Source organism: Uranotaenia lowii, chromosome 2 (genome assembly GCF_029784155.1).
Source record: "Uranotaenia lowii strain MFRU-FL chromosome 2, ASM2978415v1, whole genome shotgun sequence".
Taxonomy (NCBI): Eukaryota; Metazoa; Arthropoda; class Insecta; order Diptera; family Culicidae; genus Uranotaenia; species Uranotaenia lowii.
In genome coordinates this window covers 29959528-29982159 of record NC_073692.1, presented here as the reverse complement: position 1 = coordinate 29982159, position 22632 = coordinate 29959528, and the positions used below count along the sequence as shown (strand labels likewise).

General features: G+C 37.8%; 1 protein-coding gene across 5 annotated transcripts in view; it reads left to right on the top strand.

Moving 5' to 3' along the window:
* LOC129744632 (ras-related protein Rab-5B) overlaps positions 1–13000 on the top strand; it is a 30008-nt gene extending 17008 nt beyond the window's left edge. For 4 of the 5 annotated variants that reach the window (XM_055737248.1, XM_055737250.1, XM_055737251.1 and 1 more), the window contains exons 2-6: positions 2773–3311; positions 3379–3499; positions 3575–3743; positions 10614–10724; positions 10816–13000. In XM_055737248.1, coding sequence (XP_055593223.1) covers positions 3055–3311; positions 3379–3499; positions 3575–3743; positions 10614–10711 — 645 coding nt within the window. In that variant the 5' untranslated portion in view covers positions 2773–3054 and the 3' untranslated portion in view covers positions 10712–10724; positions 10816–13000. Of the gene's footprint in view, positions 1–2772; positions 3312–3378; positions 3500–3574; positions 3744–10613; positions 10725–10788 lie in introns of all 5 variants that reach the window. The other variant, XM_055737252.1, reaches the window with a different exon arrangement.
* Positions 13001–22632: the final 9632 nt, after the last annotated feature.

Genomic DNA, 22632 nt, shown 5'->3' with positions numbered 1-22632 from the left:
TTCAGGCAATACACGTCCTTGAAGTCCTTCGCCACTCTAATAATGAAACCGAGACTTCTGGATGCTTTGTCAATCACGTAGTTGGTGTGTGCCTTGAATTCTAGGCGCTGATTTAAGATTACGCCAAGATCGTTAACGTGGTTCACACGTGAGATGGGTTCGTCTCCAAGGAAGTACTCCGCAATTAAAGGCTGACGAGAAAAGCTGATGACTGCACATTTGCTGCGGTTTAATGGCAGGCAGTTGATGTCGCACCAATCAGCGAGGAGGTTGTCAATTCAATGCAGAAAATTTATGTCGTCGTGATCGTTTATGGTGTAAAACAGTTTTAGGTCATCAGCATAGCAAAGTTTGGGGACATCGAGGAGTGACAACACGTCGTTGAAGTAAATAAGGAAAATAATCGGTCCTAGATGGCTACCTTGGGACACACCGGAGGTGGTAAGGAACTGCTTGGAAAAGGTGTCACCCGTTCGAACAATCAATTCACGACCAATTAAGTATCTATGGAACCAGCCAAGTAGAGTACCACAGAATCCTAAGCGTTTGAGTTTTTCGATGGCAATCTCATGTTTCACCTTGTCGAATGCAGCGGACAGGTCGGTATAGATTGCATCAGTTTGAGATTTGGCAGCAAAACTTCCATACACAGAAGAAGTGAACGTTAGCAAGTTACTTGTCGTAGAGCGTTTGGGCATGAATCCGTGCTGATCATTGGAGATGTTATTTTTGCAGGACGTGAAAAAAGTATCCAAAACCACTAATTCAAATAGTTTGGCAGTCGAACATAAGGCAGAGATTCCACGGTAACATCTCTCCTATCTTCTTTTTTATGTACCGGGAACATGTAAGCTTCCTTCCATTTGGCCTATTGGTTAAGTGTCCTAAAGGTACTCAGTGGACTCGAGTTCGATTCGAGGTGATTTTTTTTTTCATTCATCATTCATGATCGATGCATTTTTCACTAAACGGTGAGTCGTAGATCCACCAAACAAAGCACTAACAAATAATATATCAGCACCAACATGTGGAAAGGGTATAAAAGACAAAGTAAACAAAAACCGTTTTCATTGGATTCAAATGGCCCAATATGAGCTCTACTTAACGCAAAAACCGTTTTTAGTTTATCAGTTTTCGTAAGATTTATAATGCAGTTTGAGCAAAAGATCTAAAAAATTAGAACCATAAAATGACATTATCCTCACACAAATTGTTTCATACACCCTTTACTCCACAACAAAGCAAACGGTCTAGATGCAAAACATTAAAAGGGGAAGAAAATAGGGGAAATTTTATTTCCATCTCACTCACACATATGGGACATACAGTACAAAGCGAAGGGTGTATAAAACATTCAGACGAAATTCATACTCCAGCTAGGTTCTATAAACAATTGCGAGCTATTTTTCCATGATAATAACCTCGTATCGAAAAAAACATATTTTGAATGATCCTACGCACCGTTTTGACCATATAGACTTGGAAGATTCCTCGTGATTTTAATAAAAGATTTAGAAAAGGTTTTCAAACGCGTTTTTCTCGAAACATTATAAATGAACATAGACCCTTTTCACGTGTTGGTGCTGATATGTCTGTTTGTGGAAAACAAACAATTCACACACACTCATACTTTATGTTTCTGGTGCTTTGTTTGGCGGATGAAGCTACTAGCCGTATAATGCAACAATCAAAATAATCGATCATGAATGATAAATGCAAAAAAGCAGCTCGCTCAGGAATCGAACTCGAGTCTTCTGATTACCTCTTCGACACCTAACCAATAGGCTGAATCGTCGGATGTAAACCAGGCAAGCTGTGGCTCTACATATAATTCAGTTGACTTCATCGAGTTGAATTCGCTTCTAGATTCTACGACAGAAAATGCTTATCGTGCCCCGATCAGTGGTGCTCTATATGCCCCAAGTCAGCAAGTTAAAGTAAAAACGCGTTTTAAAATTGATTACAGTGAAAAATAAAAAAAATAGTGATTGTGAAAATTGTAGAAGAATGGGTACATCATGTTCCAGTGCGTAAATTATAGATCAAGATGATTTAGCGAACACAAGAGCTTATTTTACGGTGCCCAAAAATTATAATATTTTCGTCACTTGAGAACCTTGTTGTTTTTTTTAAATATTTCTGTAAATATGATATAGAGACTTCTTTTTTGATGAAAAATTAATACTGTAGAAACTATCTCATCTCCTGTATATAGTTTAAACCGTACTTTTCAATCTTTTTCAATATAAATTCAAGTCTACCATATAATAAATATCAAATTACCTACTTCAACCATTATTTCATTTATATTTTTCTTTGAACATTTCCTCGAAGCTCCTTCGTCGAGCTAAAGCAAGTCAATTCATTCAATCAATCCGGTAGTTCGGAGAAAGTGGAATATGCATGTTATATTACGCAGGCGCCCTACTGATACACTTAAATGATGCAACTTCTGCTGAGTGCAATCCTCATCTCCCAGTTTCAGCTTATCACTGTTCAAGCAACCCAATTTGCATACGTCGGCAGAAACGAAAATGATTGATAATCGTTTTATCACCTCCTTATATTCGTTCTATCCGGTTCGCTTTCGTATGGTGTAGCGAATTTCAGAATAGTGTATAGCCACATGTCCTCTCTCTAATCACTATCGATAAGTGGAAAATCGACGTTCTCGAATTTGTATTGCTAGCCACGAGATCAACTTCTGTCTTCTTCGGTCCATCGGAAAGTCTCCCACATTGTGCACTAACCCGATTCTTTCTTTGTTTACAGGCATCACTTTGTTCCGCTGACTGAAGTGCGTAGAAGCATTGTGTCTTGTTGATCGAGACTTCAAGTGCAGACACAGTAGTGGCGGGAGCTTTTTGTTAGTATTTTGTTTTTATTTTTCCAATTCGGAAACGGATTTGCCCCGCCTAGAGCTGAACCTGGAGTTTTGTTTAATTCCGAACTCGGATAAGAAGTGTGAACGCGGATTTCTGCTGGGTTAAATCCCTGCACTAATTTAAAAAAAAAACTCTTGAAACACGACCACATCAAAGCGTAAGGATCAGCATGGCGACCAGTCCAAGAGCCGGAGGTGGCGCTGCTCAACGTCCGAACGGTGCCACCCAAAACAAAATCTGCCAGTTCAAGTTGGTCCTGCTGGGTGAGTCGGCTGTCGGAAAATCGTCACTGGTGTTACGCTTCGTCAAAGGTCAGTTCCATGAGTACCAGGAAAGTACGATCGGAGCCGCTTTTCTTACCCAGACGGTATGCATAGATGACACGACGGTAAAATTCGAGATCTGGGATACCGCCGGACAGGAACGGTAATGTAGTCAGTGCCATAAGGATCTGAAATCGTATTAAACCATGAATTTCTCCGTATGATTACAGGTACCACAGTCTCGCCCCAATGTACTACAGAGGTGCTCAGGCAGCTATCGTTGTCTACGATATTCAAAACCAGGATAGCTTTTCACGTGCAAAAACGTGGGTCAAAGAGCTACAACGACAGGTAAACGATGCCCTGTGGCGACGTACATGTTTTTATAGCTTTCCGATTTAAAACGCTTCCCACTCTCTGTTGCAGGCATCGCCAAACATTGTGATTGCGCTGGCCGGAAACAAAGCCGATCTCGCCAACAGTCGCGTGGTCGACTACGAGGAGGCTAAGCAATATGCGGACGAAAACGGACTACTGTTTATGGAGACGTCGGCCAAAACTGCCGTGAACGTGAACGACATCTTTCTTGCAATAGGTATGTGATTGATTTTCTTTCTTTTTTTTTGTTTCTATTTCTGAGGATATTATTCTTCCGGGCTTTAAAATAGCTGCTGAGTGGAAAACAAGAAAAAACAAGCATTGTTAGATTCCGTATAAGAAGGAAAATTCAAAAACAAAACAGACGAACCAACCTATGTACGACGATTTTGTTGCAACGAATCGTCATACTCGACATAATTGGTTTAACGATGGAATGTGTCGTCCATGTGTTTCATTTGTAATCGATTTTCGCGAATTACGCGTGGGATGTGCTGTGGTGGACATCCGCTTTGAAGGTTTTGAGTAGTCATTGATTGTGTTTGATACCTTTTTTAGTAGGTATTTAGTAGGTAGTCTACCATTTTCTTTTTAAAGCTGTTTAAAACTTTTCTCTTTAAGTTGAGTCAATGAGTCCTCATGTTAATCGCTGGTTTTATTCGTATACAGTTTTGAGTTATGAATTTACCGTTTCTCACCATCGAAAAAGGGTACGAAATGTACTAAGACCATAAGATTTGAATCGAAAAAAAACTTTTCGGATCAGATATTAACTTGATTTATAAGTATAACTTATGTAATAAAATAAATTTTAAATGGGAATGAAAAGAATATATTTTTAAATCATTATTTAAGCTGATCGTCAAATCACTATTACAACGATGTTCAATTTTGAAGGAACAGCAATATTTGGTTTCTGAGGGTACACTGAACGTTTGTCAATTATGCTTGTTCTAAAAACCTAAGGGGTGTCCACGATGAAATTGCCATACTATGGAATTGCTCTAACTTTTTTAAACGTTAGGTAGAACTTAATGAAAATTTGGGTGGATTTAGTTCATAGTGCATTGTTTACATCCTGCAAGTTTTAAAGTCCCGTGATCAAAACTCGCGGAAATGAAGTCGAAAGAACAGCTCGTGCGTGATGAAATCTTGCGCATTCATCACGAGAACAAGGACCCTCGCCTCGTTCCATTGCTAAAACGTTGGGAATCGCGAATTCCACGGTGTCGCGAGTAATTAAGCTGTTCGAGGAACGATTGACCACCGATCGGAAGCCCAGAAGTGAAGGAAAAAGTATTCCGTACAACACCAAAATCACAACCGCGTAGTTGTGGCCTTCAACCGAAACCCGAACGCCTCCGTTCGGGATGTGGCCAAGAAACTGCACCTAAGCCGAAGTTTTTTCCAGAAGGCCAAAACTAAGGCTGGGCTTCGAATGTTCAAGGTACAAAAGGCCCCCAATCTTCTGGCCGGATTTTGGCCCATGCCACTACTCCAAGGCCGTGCTGAAGTGGTATGCGGAAAATAAGGCCAATTTCGTGCCGAAAATGTTCAACAATCCAACAATCAGCATCTTTGTAAAAGTCCTATGGTAGTGAAGGCCGCCGAAGAACTGAAATATGGGTTTTCATGCAAAAAACGGTTGATTCACAGGTTGTGTGGAATCTTATGGCCGGGGTTAAGTCCAAGGTGCGGGCATTTGCGTATGGACTGTAAATAAAAGACGGGTGAAAAAGTAAAATGAAGTTAAACAGATATTTTTCATTCCCTGAAAATTTGATGGCAATCGAATGAAAACTCGAATTATGCGAATCAATTTTGTGTGTGGTAATTTCATCGTGGACACCCTTTAAAAAGTATAAGCTAGAGTGCCGCATAGCAGCCACTTGAATTCTTTTTTGGTGAGTACTTCGTGATCAGACCATTCTAATGAAACCCCATTAAAAGTTATGGAATGATTTTCATTAGGTTTTAAAAAATTTGCTCTTGGCTTATGGGGAAATAAAATAAGTTGAGTTTTGGAAGCGTTAGGAGAAATTTTCCACATTTTCAAGTAATTCAAAAAGGAATTGAAATTTTGTTGCAATCTACTGCGTACCACCCGTAAATTTCGACCTTTGGCTGAAAGCAAAGTATCATCAGCAAATAATCTTCTGCTTTTTCAGGAAGGTCAGAAGTTAAAATATTGTATAAAATTGGCCCAAGTATACTACCCTGAGGGACACCAGCTCTAATGGGTGTCGTTTCAGAGCATGAATTTTGATAGCTTACTTGTAAGGTTCGGCTAGTCAAATAATTTTGAATAATTTTGGTGAGATATACAGGAAAATCAAATCGAGCTAATTTAGCTCTAAACCTTTGTGCCAAACACTGTCAAATGCTTTTTCAATATCTAGAAGAGCAACACCAGTTGAATAACCTTCAGATTTGCTAGAGTTAATCATATTAGTTACACTCAAAAGTTGATGTGTAGTCGAATGTCCATGACGAAAACCAAATTGTTCATCAGGGAAAATAGAATTCTGATTAATGTGAATCATCATTCTATTCAAAACAACTCTCTCAAATAGTTTACTTAAAGAAGGAAGCAAACTAATTGGTCGATAACTTGAAGGCTCTGAAGCACTTTTTCCAGGTTTCAAAATTGGAGTTACTTTGGCATTTTTCTAATTATTGGGAAAATAAGCCGAGTGAAAACATATATTTAAGATTTTAACTAAAAAATTTAAAGGGCTTTCAGGCAACTTTTTAATAAGAATATAGAAAATCCTATCTTCCCCCGGAGCGTTCATATGTTTAATTTTTTTGAAAATCAATTTAAGTTCATCAATATTTGTCTCACAAGAACTTTCAAACACATTTTGTTTAGAAAGAATATCATCAAATACTAGGGAAATTTGAGCATCAATTGGACAACGTTTAAATTAAAATCAAGAGCAGACTCAAATTGTTGGGCTAATTTTTTAGCTTTTTCTGCGTTTAAAGTTTAGTTAAGTTTAAAGAAGTTTATCTCCATCTTTCAAAGTAGGAACTGGCTTCTGGGGCTTTTTCAGGATTTTAGTTAATTTCCAAAATGGCTTTGAGTAGGTTTTTATCTTTTATGCTTTTGCAAAATTTTCATTACGAATAAAATTTAAGCGACGTTTGATCTCTTATTGAAGGTCTCAATAAATAAATTTCAAATAAGGATCCCTAGCTCGTTGATATTGGCGTCGACGAATGTTTTTCAGTCGTATCAAAAACTGAAGATCATCATCGATCAAAGGTTGATTAAATTTATGTTTAACTTTAGGTATTGAAGTGGCTTTAGCATTGACTATTGAAGTTGTCAAATGTTCTACAGCCAAATCAATATCTTCTATTGAATTCAGTGGAACGTTTACATCTAAATAACGTTCAATAAAATTCCTATATCGCTCCCAGTCAGCTTTTTGAAAGTTAAAAGTTGATTTTAAAGGGTTTTCAATGGGACTTTGGTATAAAGAAAATGTTACTGGAAGGTGGTCTGAATCGAGGTCCGCATGAGTAGGGGGAAGTGTTCCTAAATGCGCATGTTGGGTAATATGCGCATACAGCCGATTGACGATATGGCTAGAGATTCATCATATCTAATCAGTGCAGTTTGAGGGTAATACGCTTTTAACACATGGCATGAAAAAATTAAATTGTTATATAAAGTCGAAAAAATTTAAAAATTCAAACAAGATTTTTGCCAGTTTTGTTATAATATATTGAACTTTAATTATTGTGCGTACAGATTCTGTGAACAAAAATTTTAATGGTTTTTCTTTCTTATTCATCTGGAAATCGTAAATTCAACAAATTGAAGCTTTTGGGAAAGTTGTAGATGATAAAATATTGGAATAAGAGACAGGTTCTGAATGCCCATATCCAGGCAGGTTAAATGCCTGTATCAAGAAAAATAGATTATTCTTAATTTTTTTTTACTTTCTATCATTGAAACTTCAAATCTACGCTCAAATCACGATCTTACAGCGAAAAAAGAAGAACTTCATACTGATCCGATAAAAATACAATATGAACAAAATATTACCATGAAATATGGCCATATGGCATACTTAACTATGTTTCATGCAAAAGAACTAGTGATGTAAAAAATTTCACCAAAATTTCAGCCTTGACGTATGCTTAACATCCGTTTCTACCATTTTCAATTAAATAATTTCAAAATATTGCAAGTGTTAATGAAATATAGCTTAAAACATAAATATGCGCATTTAGCCCGTCGGTTTTGGAAATCGGCTATTTTGACTTCTTTTATTATAAAATTATTTTCACAAAAACTGTAAGAGATTTTGAGATGTCCGCTCATGTGCATATAGTTTTCAGACTCCTATCTATCGGAATATGGGAGAAAATGAGTGTTTTCCTTAATATGCGCATATAGCCCGCCTCTCCCCTAACTAATTGACTACAATGCTCGCCAAAATCCGTTAGAACCCAATCAATTGTGGAGGGATTTCTAATTTAAGAAAAACAAGTATGCCCATTAGGATATTCAACAGTATAATAACCTGCAGAGCAGTCATTAAACAAAATCATTCTTCGCTTCCACACTCCGTTCTCCAGCACGCCGCCAAAAGTGTCAGCTCGTCGCAGTCGATCTTGACCTTGTTATTACTGGACAAGCGGGCTCGATTGGTCTCCGATCCGCAGGTCAGCATATACTTCGTCTTGGACGTATTATTCATCAACCCAATCCTTCCTGCTTCACGTTCAAGTTTGTGGTAGATCCCCTCCACCGTCGCAGATGTCGTCGGCAAAGCAAATAACTTGACCGGATCTGTTGAAAATCGTGCTCCGGATTACGCTCACCGCTTGTCGAATAACACCTTCAAGCCCCATGTTCAACATCATGCAGGACATTCTATCGCCTTGTTGAAGCTTCTGCGCGATTCGAATGAACTCGACAATTCACCCGAAATCTGCACACAGCACTGCCTGCGTTACATCCATCGTCGCTTTGATCAGTTTTGTCAGATTTTTCATAGCACGTCACGGTCGATCGTGTCCTATGCAGCTTTGAAGTCGATGTACATAAATATGGTGCGTAGGGAGAGACTTGGAGTTCACGGCACTTTCGGAGGATTTGTCGTAATGTGAAATTTGGTCCGTCCCTCCATGATCACTCGGTAGTTCTGACAGTCCGATTTGTCGCCCTTCTTGTAGATGGGGCATATTATCCCCTCCTTCCACTCCTCCTTTAGCTGTTCTGTGTACCAGATCTGGACCATCAACCGGTGTAGGCAATCGGCCATCCGGATCAATTTTGATGAATTCAGTTGTAATTCCATCCTTCCCAGCGGACTTGTTGGTATTCAACTGGCGAATGATTTCCTTAACTTCACTCATCGTTGGGAGTGGCATTGGGTCCGCCGGTAATTTACCTTCCCCCACCGTCTTGATCTCCTGCATGTGCGTCTGCCCCATCAGGTGTTCATCGAAGTACTGCTTCCACCTTTTGATCACGTCACGATTGTGTGTCAGAATGCCTCCGTCATTACCCCAACACATTTCGGCTTGCGGCACGAAGCCTTTGTGAGATGCGTTGAGTTTCTCATTGAACTTTCGTTTTTCCCGGGAACGATGCAGTTGCTTCGATTCCTCGAGCTCCTCCTCATCCAGGCAGCGCTTTCTCTCCAGCAAAATTAAGGCTCTTTGTCTCTTCCGTTGATCGGTGATTTTCCACGTTTCGACACGTGGAAAAGAATTGCCGCCCGCGCGGCCTTCTATTCGTCCATCACCCTCATACACTTCGTGTCGAACCAGTTGTTACGTCGAATTCCTTTAACATGCCCGATGACGTTCTTTTCTTCGCAACGCGGTTGATGTCTGTCTTGATGGTATCCCAACAGTCTTCGAGATGGGGCTTCGTCAAGCTCGCCCTCTGACGGCAGCGCTGCGTCTAGCGATTGCTCGTAGTCTGCTGCCTCCTCAGGTTGCTTCAGTCGTACGATATTCAACCGAGACGGGCGTCGGTTTCGTATATTGTTCACTACGGAGATTGGGCGCATCTTCACCATCCCAGATAGTGGTCTGACTCGATGTTGGCGACTCGACAGAATCTAGCCTCGGTGATGTCCGAGAAGAGCAGGTTGACTATTAAAACGTGGTCGATCTGTGATTGGGTTTGGTACGGTGATCTCTAGGTATACTTGTGTGGGAAGCGGTGCTGGAAAAAGTTACTACGTACGGCTATCGTTTGGAGGCGGCGAAATCGATGAGTCCTGAAGCTGTTTCCGTTGGTTAGCTGATGCGCGCTGAAGCTTCCAATTGTCGGTTTGAATTCCTCCTACTGGCCGATCTGAGCGTTAAAATCCCCGATGACGATCTTGATATCATGTTTCAGGCAGTAGTCGTATTCACGTTCCTGCGCGTAGAATTCGTCTTTGTCGTAACCGGTACTTCCAGGGCAGTGCACGTTGATGATGCTGATATTGAAGAACGTGGGTTCGTGGGTCGATGGGCTACCACCCAATCACGCGCTTCTGCATTTTCCTCATCACTATAAAAGCTGTTCCAAACTCGTGTGTGTTGCCGCAGTTCTGGTAGATGATATGCCGTGGAGTTCTTCCGGTCTAGCATACCCCCTGCAGCGCTGCGATGTCGAATTTGCAGCTCTCCAATTCGTTGGAAGCCATTAACAATTGGCTTCGTAAAGTGTACCAAAAAAATTTAGGACCCTTTTCGAGTTGGACGTAGTTCCGTCCTTGGCACAAACTTTAAAAGTTCCAAACATGAAATTTAGCTACGTTCGTGCTTTTGACACATCGGAAGTCGACATGATTTTTCATTAATCTTCATTGCACTTTTAAGTTCAATATGGGGCTAATTTAGAACAAGAAAATTTGTAACTAATAGTCATCAAATGGCTATATCATATGTTTCCGGAAATTATAAATTGGACCTGCCATAAGTGCGAAAAGTTAAAAAACTTTATAAGCAAAAAAGGAGCAAAAATCTTGTTTTCTCTTAGATACTTCAGTAACTTATCACTTGTGAGAGAAAGGAAAAAGATTCGCGCAGTACTCACAACACCAAAACCATTCTTTTCCCATTGCAGCTAAGAAATTGCCTAAGAACGAAGGCACGGGACCTCAACAGAATATAAGACCTACCCAGAACGAACAGAGCCGACAGAACGGCGGTTGCTGCAAGTGATGTTCTTCAGCTGGTGAGTAAAAATAATAGTTTTGGCACGACCTAGCCGAATGAGATTTTTCCATATATCTATTTAGAGTTTGCTATTATTTTTATACTTTAAGCAACCGTCTTGTTAAGTGTAACAAAAAACAACAAGGAATGTTTCGTTGGAGAAATTGTCGTTACGATAATGATAGTAGGAAGTAAGACCGATTCCAACCTAGTTATGATGTAATACCCAAGAACAACAGTAAACGAAAAAAGGAAGCTAACCAATAGAAAAAAAAATCAGACTTTAAAGAAATAGTGAAGGAAAAATAAAAGCATCTTTACACAGATACACACAAACGTAAAATATTCCACGCAAATAAAAAGGATGATACACTTGCAGATCCCAATTCTACAACATTTCGAAACACTATAAGCATATGAAAGCAACCGGTAATGAAGGTTCTACTACAACAGTTACAACCAAATACACATTCTCACCTCTGTAATTAAAATGCTTTAACATTGGCAAATAGATCAGGAGAAATTTGTTGACGCAGGAGATATCCTATACGGGGTGCGATGGTTTGCAATGAAAGATTCGATCAAGCACCTGAAAGTACCGTCGTCGTATTACCAAGCATAAGCTTTGCGAGGTATCTAAATTTGAAATGCTAATAAACAGCAATGCCTGCGCTGAGTTTTTTTCTTATGTAAGAAAATTACAGTGAGTGAACAATTTTTTTTGAGTTTTTCCGCCATTAAATTTGTATTTGACTTGTTTATTCCGCAAAAAAAATCAGTGTCCAAGATCCTTTCCATCGCCGCCCGCCCCACAAATGAAACAGGATATTAGTCCTTTCGCCGTTTACTTTTCCCTCTTAACTGGTAATCTAATCTTTGTAGGAATGTATTTATTGCTAATCTAAACGAAACAAAACACACACACTCTAAATATATATTGAACATATATTTAATGAATACAATATCCAAAATTACAACCCAACATTGTAGAGCGTAAAAATGAGAAAGCAGGAAAGAAACTCCCTTCTGGGAAGAAGGGCGTTTACGCGCCGCAGTATCACGCGTTTGCGCGTAATCTATATTAGAAAATTTTGAAGTGAAGGCCAAGCAAAAGAGCAAAGGGGAAAAAGATTTGAAATCGAACACTTTTAGTGTGATTTAAATAGAAAACAAACCTTATATGCGAACATAGTAGATTTATTGAGATTGTATCAAAAGTGGACGTAAAAAATGTTGCCCCATCGTTGTCAATATTATCTAATTCTTTGTTTCTTTTCGATGAATCGTTTATCTATGTGGCATCCTAAGAATGCAACGGATGGGATATGTTAAAATGTTCGAGGTACATGTTATTGGCTCGTCGTGGAGCTCCTGTATGCGAAAAGCGATTTTGTTGAAATTTTACTTCGCGGAACAGCAGTACACGCGGCATTTAAGAAACCCTTAGCATTCGAAGCATTAACCGTGTACCCATTTGGTCCAATTGTTTTTTTTAAGGAAAACATCCAGCACTAAGAGCAAATGAATTCGTATAAAAATAACAATCGGTGTGATGTTTCGAGTATAACTAAGTTGAAGAGTGATTTATTTGCCAATCAATATTTTTCAGTAGGTAACCAGCTCACTGGAAATTGAAGAAACGGTGATGTATGATCAAATATTTATAGTGTATAAAGTCAGCAACAAATCCTTTCACCCATTTTTATCGGTAATCGGTCCGACCTTCTCAAGATGCAATTTATATATTTTTTTGTTCATTTCCAAGTCATCCAGAACTTTATGATAAGGCAAATCAAACACACATGTAGCATACTTTTTCTGCTGTAGTAATTCTCCAGATAAATAAAAAATACACACTCACACCCTCAGAAACATGAAAATAATAAAATCGATTTAAAACCAATGTTTGAGCTAATCGACATTCCTTTTTCTTAATTCGAATTGGTGAGAGTTACGGAGTTGGTAGTTTATATTGAAAAAGAAAAAAAAACAACAAAATTCGACGAACAAACTGCAGTTAAATGGCTGTAAAATTACACAAAAAAGGAAACACATATACCGAAACAGAACCAGGAGGACTTATGGAACAGAACCCAGAAGGTGAAAACTAAACTGACACATACAACAACAAGCAAAACAAACAAACAAACACAACACTACACAGATTTGGTGATTATTATTATTATTATTATATGATTGATTGAATGAGGATGAAACCACTCGAGATTGAACGAATGGTCGAAATAAAAAAAATAAATGAAAATTACAGAAAGGTAAATGAAAATTGTAAAACAATTAGTGCGATTTTGTCATTTGTTTTAGAATCGAAAGAAATCCATAAAAGATCTTCGTTAGTTTCGATAGAATAATGACTTATAGCGTGTTGCGTTGCAACTAATTTTATATAATTTTATTCTATTTCGCGACAATCTCAAGGTAGTAAAAATCTTTAGGTAGCAAATGATGAACCGGTCCTGTTGATAAGGATTGAACTTCACGGTTTGACATCAAGAGGACTACCAAAAGTGGAGATGGCTAGTCGACGTAACGTCCATTTCGAACGTTGTGAAGAAATTTTTGAACCGCGCGCGATATACCTGAAGCCAACCTTATAGGGGAAGGCCTTCGGAAAGCCTTCTTGCTAACTGGTGACCCGGGGGTCGCTCTCTTAGACTCCAGACGCTTATGGAAAAAGTCACTCGTAGAAGCTTTAGTTTGGAATCGTTTAGAAAATCTGCAGTCATCGAAGTGGAAGTTTAATACCACGTATCGGAAAACCCAAAGTCGTTGATACTGGCAATCTCCGACGCTGTTGTTCAGCGCATTCGGTTTGGTCTAAACGGGAAGTCGGTTAGTAGAAGTGCCTACTGGTTGTCGAACCTGGTCCTTGGAGGCCAATTGAAGGTTCGCGCTAAGACGCTGAGCGGAAGGAATCGGCGCGTCGTCGGTAAGCTTATTTTTACTTTTAAATTTCATTCGCTATTGTTTTGATATGTCCCTTGAGATAGCCAAACTTTCAACACGAGATTCGCGCAAATTTAAATTTTCCTCCTTGGAGTAACAGTCCGGGCTCATGGTCTCATTTGTGTAAGGACTCAGGTTTCATATCTCATGTTTCAGGTCTTTAGTCCCATTTTCAAGTTGTTAGTCTCTTGCCTCATGTCTAACGTCTCAGGTGACAGGTCTCACCTCCCAAGCCTCAGAGCTTAGATTCTCCTAACATAAAAAACATATTTAGAAGTGTTTTCTATTGAAATGGACAATCGATTATGATTTAAGTATCAGCTTAAGGCAATACCTAATTTTGCTATCAACTCTAACTAAATAATGTTAGCATTATGTATTTGACACCTGATTTCAGTGTAATTTCGCTATCATATTAAATTTAATTAAATTTAATTTTGTCCATCTATAAAATTTCATTATCTTAAGATGTCCCTACTAAAAAGGACATAACGTGTCCCGTCTCGATTTCCTTCGGAAGTCGACATGATACATGTTAAAATTATGCATTGGAGATACTACACTCAGAAAAATACTATTAAGTTTGCCATAAGATTCTCTTATGAACTGGCGCCATAAAAGAAATCATTGAAATTTATAAGATTGTCTTATGACGCGAAAGAATTCTTCAAATGAACGCCTACTTCGTTGAGAGGTTTTCGCTTTTCATAAGAGGGTCTTATGGAAACAGAAAATGTCATGTTTGATGAGAATAACTAAAGATAATTGATGTTAAAAACATTTTATTTATTTTCTAGCTAATTTGTTACATCATTATCACTCACAGCAGCACACAAACACCAGGTTCTAACAAATTTATTCTGTCGCATCGGGTCCTTTGAGATTTTACTTTTTTCCAATCAATATGCTGAAAAGTAAACAAAAAATAATGTGTATGAGTTTACAAATAATGACTACATTTCCAAAAATAAACTTACCATTTAGAATAAAATAATCACTTAACTTTAAGGATAAACTATAATGCGCTTCACTATCTGTTTGATGCCTCGTATGACGATGAAAAATAATGACTGATAGAATGAATGTGTTCGTTATTTTTCCACAATGCCACTTCTTCTATTTTTCATAAGAACTTACTTGGAACTTAATTGGAAGAATTTCATAAGACTCTTATGAAAATCAATTTTACACTCTAAAAAGCGGTTCATAAGACGCATCTTATGAAAATTATAATAAAAATTTGCCTGAGTGTACGGATATTACCACTTTGCCTACTACGGGCCGTTACACACTTTCATCGATAAGGCGCACCGAAAAAATTCTTCACATGAACGCTACGTGAAAATGTACATGGATTTTTGCCACCATGAAAATCACGTGAAACCTACGTGAATTTCAGGTAGCAAACGGAGCTGGCGCAGCAAGCGGAATTCACGTAATTTTCATATGAGTTGTATGTGAAAATAACATAGGTCGAATGTGAAAAGGGATGCGTTCTGCTACATGCGATTCACGTAGCTTTTATTGAAATATAAACGTAGTTGGTTTTTTCGGATCTTGTAAACAAAAAATGTGTTGATTTTGCAGGACATTTAATTTTTCTAATACATGATGCACTTTTTATTTTTAATTGAAACTTTGGGAACCTTTTTTTCACATACCTTACATATTATATCGCATCGAAGACGGCATTTGGGTGGCCTCCATAACAATTGCCTGGTCGTCCTAGCTGCCCCAATCCCGAATTCTGAAAAATAACAAAAAATATAAATAACGAATTCACAACTTAATTTTAACTTCTTACGAAAAATCAGCTTCTCCATCACCTAGAATTTGTCTTTCTGATAGCACCAACTGTTGGATCCGCGCCATCTTGAGTAGTGTATTCTGTCACATAGATTTTATGTGAATAAGTTATCCAGAGCTACGTGAACGTCACATAGAATGCACCAAATCCCTTTGTGCTTGGCGGATCACTCGATTTTCACGTAAATCGAATGTGTCTTCGTTTTGACAGCGATCAGCCATATGAATTTCACGTACGGATCAAGTGAATTTGTATTAGCTTCTAAGTGATTCACGTAAGTCGAGCAAAAATTCACGTAGAGAGCGCCTACGTGAAAATCTAGGTGAATTTAACGTTTTTATTTCGGCTGAGTGCGATAAATTAAATAAAAAAACATACATTAGGGCTGTCCCAACGGTACACTCAGCCGAAATAAAAACGTTAAATTCACCTAGATTTTCACGTAGGCGCTCTCTACGCTCTACGCTCTATAGATGCAAAACACGGTTTTCGACCACGCTAAAACAGTCCGCCCGGCACCGGTGGCGTAAATTGCTGTTTTAGCACAGTTATCGATTTCAAAATTCCCAACAGTTATACGCCTTTGTTCCAAATTCAGGCAAATTTGGAACAGCATTTCAAAATATACGACGTATACGACAGACCGATTTAGATGTTTGGGGTTCACGGTGAGAAAATTTTAGCCAATGATGATTACTTTCACACATGTTTGGGTAGCATTGGGTGTAATAATTGTTTCTTTTTGAGAAATTATTTGAATGTTTTTTCCCGCCAAAACCGGTCAATACGTAACACAAATTGAGAAAACATGTTAACAAAAACCGTATCAAGTATAAAAAATGTCACACTATTCTTGACTTTATATTTTAATAAATAGCTTTTGGCCTCAACGAATTAGTGAGCCCAGTCAGCGTTTCTCGAGTTCAAACATTATATGAATAAGAAAAGGAAAATAACAGAAGCATCCTTATGAAATTAACGCAAAACAACAATAAACTTTAAAAATTTTTTAAAAATTTTGAATATCAGTGTTATGACCGATTTTTGTCAAAAGTTGTTAACAATATTTATAATCTATTTACACGAGCAATATATCATATTTCACGGTTTTAACATAAAAACCGTAAAATATGATATTTTGTTCGATAACATTGACTAAACTGACATGATTCTTAGAAAAAATTCCTTTCAATTTCTGGTAAAAAAAAAGCCGTCTGCTACATTACAAACTACTGATAATCATGAAAATTTTACTTAAGAATTCTTGAAAGGAGCATGTTTGCCAATCTGTTTAGTTTGCCCAAACAAAAGCACAAATATGTTTTATGAATTTTTACCTATAAACAAGAACTGGTAAACTAAATTAATATTTGGAATCAGCACCCCAAAATGAGTCAATTTTTAAAAGAAAAATGTTTTTTTTTTGTTTCATTTAAGCTTTATTTTTCTCGCTGCGCATAGTCATTTCGGCTTTTAAAGCTTTGTTCGATCATAGATAAAAATCGGTTTCAACTGGTTTCTGCCAACTGGTAGTTGTTCAACACGCAGAAAAATAGAAATTAGTTTCAAAGGAAAGTGCCGCAAAAACAAAGGATTTTTTCCTTTGATTTTGGGACAAACAAAAATTCCTTTGATTCAAATGCATTTTCTTTTGTTTCAAAGAAATGCTTTCCTTTGAATCAAAACTTTTTCTTTGTTCCAAATAACATAATGCTTTTGATTCAAAAGCCTTTTCGTTTAATTTTATGAAATTTGCGTTTATTCCAACGTTATTTGGGTTTCAATTTTAAAGCATTTGTTCTTCAATTCTATGTTTTGTTTCTAAAAATTCTAGTACTACATATATATTTATTTTCGTCCAATTGGAAATAAAAAGAAATAACTTATGGTTTAAAAACATTTATTTATTTGTAAGTTCATGTTCACACAGTCGATTTTTCCAGAGTTTTTAACCGGCACATCTGTAAATAAAGAGGAGAACAAAATGTACACAAATATGTAACAATAAAATAAATTAAAATTATTTATTGCATGAATGGAAAGTACTTACCGAACGATGTTTGTTGGCGGACAGTTCCTTTCGAACAATTCATGAAGGGTTTTGACGCCAGATGGATCCTTGGACCGGATCGGAAGCGATTAGTTGGATGAATGGTTGCCCTAAAAAAGCTTGTTAGGTTGACGGTTTATAAAATTAAATTGATTTTGATAGACCTACCTAGGAGTCCACTATCGTTTGGCCTCTAGTTGTCAAGACTTTCCTACGCCGGATCTTGTGATTCCGGTGCTGTCTGACTGTTGCGCGGTATGAGATGAAATGGTCTGACTGGTTGTCGGAAAAACTTCTTGCCCGACCCGTTCACTAAACAGAAGCTTATGAAGATGTGTCGACTGTTTGACGAAAAAATACTTTGATTCAAAAGAAAATTCATCTAAATCAATGAATTTTTACATTGATTCAGAGTCGAAAAAAAATTTCTTGAATTTAATTTAAATCTTTTGATTCAAAAATCTGGAACATTGGTTTAATGAAATAAAAATTCGGTTCAATTTAAAATTTACTTGAATTAAGGAAAATGGATTTTGTTTCAATGTACATGAGGTTTTTGAATCAAAGATGTATTTTTTTTATCTCAAAGGCACTACTTTTCGCTGCGTGAATGAGTCAATGTTTTGGTCGAAACTAGTCAGGTCGTTGTCAATGAAGCAAGTTGAAACTAGTCAAAATAGTCAAAACCGATCCAGCTCGACAGAGGGTTTCGTTACGGCCTGGAAGAAATCGGTCGAAGTCAATTGGAAAAAGAAAGGTATTCAATCGTCAATCCATTTCTACTTATTTCGAACAAACTTCATTAAAAAGACTTTAAGATATTGAAATCCTGGTAGAATAATGACGGTGTAAAACTCAAAACTTAGCAATTTTTCAATTAAAATGAGTTTTTTCATCTCAATTATTGAGTGTCTGCAATAAAACTGTACCCGTTTTAAATTTGCTATCACACCGGTGGGGAGCGCGTGTTTTAGCTGATTCCAAAATTTAAAATTTTGCTAAAACTGGTATACCTAAAACCAATATTTAGACCTGAACCGTTGCAGGTGCTCTTACGGTGATTAATCTATTCATAAAATTAAAATACTTTAGCTAAAAAAAATCAAAATGAACACGACAGCATCGGTGGTAGTTCACTATCAGGTCCTACGCCGTTTGGCATAAAGTCATTTGGCATAATGCCGTTTGGCATAAAAGTCGTTTGGCATAAAATCATTTGGCATAATGGTCGTTTGGCATAATGGCCATTTGGCGTAATAGCCATTTGGCATAATGGTCATTTGGCATAAAATTTCATAAAATAACAAAAAAAAAGTAGACAATAATCTATTATAAGTTTGTTTTTTCATTTAACGAGTTTTATTTTATTATTATAAGTATTTAAGAAATTTAGAACAATATATGTATATATAAATTTAATTTTATTTTTCAAATCAATTTAATATCACCAAAAATTTTACATAAATTTATTATTTAGAAGATTGGTAACCCTATGTACTTCAAATGACATATTTAATTTTCAGTGTACTTTGGTTCTAGTACTGCAATAACTTTGACAGTTTGACACAGCGATAATAGCTTCGTTCAAACGTAGGTAGAAATTGGTTTCTACTGGTTTCTGTCAAGTGGTAGTTGTTCAATGAGCCAATCGATTTCAATTTGGTCGAAATGAAGCAGATCAAAACTAGTAAAAACCGATCCAGCTTGGCAAGAGGATTTGTTTCGACCCGGAAGGAATCGATCGAAGTCACTTGGAAAAAGACGGCTGATCAACTGTCAATCCACTTCAACATGTTTCGATCTATTTCGACCCAACTTCATTGAACAGACTTAATATTGACGAATTGGTACCACGTGCAATTGTGTTTTCATCATTACTCGAACATTTTGATTCGGAAAAAGAAAGAAAATGAACAATTCGAACCGTCAGTTTGCGTCATCGGAAGAAGAACCGGAATTTCTAGGGTTTGATGCATCCGAAACGGAGTTTCCTGTGGAAACCATTAGCAGCAGTAAGGGGAACGATATGCTGGTATATCGCGGCTATCTGTTTTACCAAAACCGCAAACCCGTGAGTACACAAAAAATTTTACTACCTTGCATGCGTAAAAAGAAATATGTGTTGGTATGACTCACAGTGAACTTTTTTTGAACGATTTCTTTTTTTGCACGAACACAACAATCGCTTAACCCTTTAATGCAAAATATTGTTTTAAAACAACACTAATCAAAATCCAAATATTTCGAAAACGCGTGGATATTTCTGAGTGATTTTTTCACAGAAAATATTCTAGAAATTAAAAGGAATTAGTCCATGGTATTTTATGACGATGCTTTAATGTATGTGTGAGATATCGAACAAAGTATGCAAAAAAATTGCAAAAATCAAATTTATTTATTTTTTTGGAAAAGTAGTTTTTGGAAAATCGCTGTTAATTTTTAAGATTTGCAAATTCTAACTAATTTTTCGAATTTCAAACAATTACAAACACCTTCCTGTTCCCTTTTAACAATTTTTTGAAGAAATAAGCAAGATCGTATTGAGATGAACGAAGAGTTTCAAAAATTATTTTTCAACTACCATAACTTTTATAATACTTAAAATAACGACTTCAAACCTGTTAAGTTTTGTAATTCGAATTAAAACTTTTTTATTTCACTGAATCAATAACTGCAATTCTCATTTAAAAAGTGTTATACAATAAAGAGTTAAAAAAAGAATCCAGTTTATTATCTTTCGATAGAGGAAGATGCGTGAAATCTGTCTGTGTCCAGAATTTGAACATGAACAGCCTCGTCTTCCTAGGATTACCTCGAGCCCTAGGAAGGTCCCGTGTTTCTAGGTTTACCCAAAGCTAGGGACAATCCCCTAGCCCGGTACGCAACGCGAAGCGTAAGGACCATACATACTTTTAGTTCGAACGCGGAGCGTGAGGAGGCTTTTTCGTAGTTTTGATCCATGATATTTGAACGGCCTCGTCTTTCTAGGATTACCTCGAGCCCTAGGAAGTTCCCGTGTTTCTAGGTTTACCCAAAGCTAGGAACAATCCCCTAGCCCATACATACTTTTAGTTCGAACGCGAAGCGTGAGGAGGCTTTTTCGTAGTTTTGATCTATGATTCTTGAACGGCCTCGTCTTCCTAGGATTACCTCGAGCTCCGGAGAAAGGTTTAGCGTGAGATGGTGGATTAATTCCGAAAATATTGGGTGTACGTCTTTCTGCATGTTAAGGTTTGTGCATTGTTATTCTTTGTATGCGCTAGTCCCAATATTCAAGACGAAAATTTCGTAAGAAAATTGAAATTCTACTGTGTTTTCATAGGTTGATTCCACTTATTACTGGGGGTGTCGAGGAAGGAGCCACGGTAGTGGTGGAAAACGTTGTGGTGCGCGGGCGGTTACGCAGCGGGATGGAATCAACCACAAGCTGGTTTCGATTGGTGCCCATAGTCACGAAAGTGATCCAATCCATGTATTGGAAATGCGCTATCGATCGGCCATAAAACGGCGGGCGACCGAAGATTCGTCAATTCCGGTCAAGGTACTGCGTTCAGTATCCGCCGCAACGCCGATCGAAGTGCATCAACGGATGTTGTTGAATGCACAACGGAAGATAATCCAGCGTGTCCGCAAAGCACGGCCGGATACACAGATCCGTGAACCTGAGAGCCTGAAGGAGTTTGTTGTTCCGGTGCTCCTAAAGTTTACGGACGATGGCGACAGGTTCATGATCAAAGATCTGCGGTTCGAGGAGCAAAAGGCCCTGATTTTTGGGACGAATGAAGGTCTGAAAAGGCTGACGGAGTCCAAGTATCTCGTCATGGATGGAACTTTTGACAGCGTTCCGGGCTTTTTCCGCCAGCTTTTTACGATTCATGGGAGCTGTGCGCCAAACCACGACAAAATCTTCCCTCAGGTTTTCGTGCTTATAAGCTCTAAGTGCGAAAACCTGTATCGGAAGGTTTTGTCTACAATAGTGGATGCTGCGGAGGAATTGGAGCTGGATTTAAATCCTTCCTTGACCTTGACCGATTTTGAAAAAGCCCTGATCAACGCATGCAATTCGGAGTTCCCTCAGGCGGTGCACAAGGGATGCTATTTTCACCTCTCTCAAAACTGGTGGAAATTTTTGCAGACGGAGGGAATAGCTACGGCTTACATGGCTGACCGCAGGATCTATGACTCCTTTAAAAAGATCTAGGCTTTGGCTTTTTTTGCCTGCGCAAAAAATTCCGGAAGCCTTCGAGAGCCTACAAAATGACGGCCCTGCAGAGCTGCGTAAATTTTACGAGTACGTTGGGGAGATTTATGTGCTCGGAAAACGTCGCGGACCGGCTGGTCGAAGCCGATTAGTGGCACCTCTCTATCCACCAGAGTTGTGGTCGGTGTACGACAACATTAAAAACAACGTACCTCGCACAACGAACCAAATTGAGGGTTGGCAAAGCAGGTGGAACGCGATCGTTGGGCGGCGGTCAGGGTTGGTGAAATTGCTCCAAGAGCTGAAAACTTAGGAGAAATACACTAGGGCTCAGATTTCCGCCCACCAATCAATCCCAACAAATTGTCGGAGTGCTGCAGCCCAGAATGATGCTTCCATTTTCAGAATTGTCTGCAAATTAGAGGAAATGTCGGAAAGTGATTTCCTCGCTGCCATTGCTGCAAATTTAGGTAGCAAAAATAAATGATGTACATAGTTTATTTAGTTTTTCAATTATTAGTTTTTTTGTTTTGTATTAATTTATTCAATTAGATTAGTAAGCTTGTTTTGTTTTTCATTTTGTTCCATATTTATTTATTTTTTCATTATTTATTTATTATCTCTCTTTGTAATTTATTAATTAGTTTAGTTAAAATATTTATTTAGCTATTAATTAGGTTATTATTAGTCAATTGCGTTTCGTCTTTATTTATTTAGTAACCTTTTATTAAAACCATTCAAACAAGCCAAAAGTAAATGGATTCCCTTTTATTTTATGCCAAACGACCATTATGCTAAATGACCATTATGCCAAACGGCTTTTATGTCAAACGGCATTATGCCAAACGGCTTTATGCCAAACGGTATACAATCCACTATCAGACTATCAACCGTACCGTTTCGCA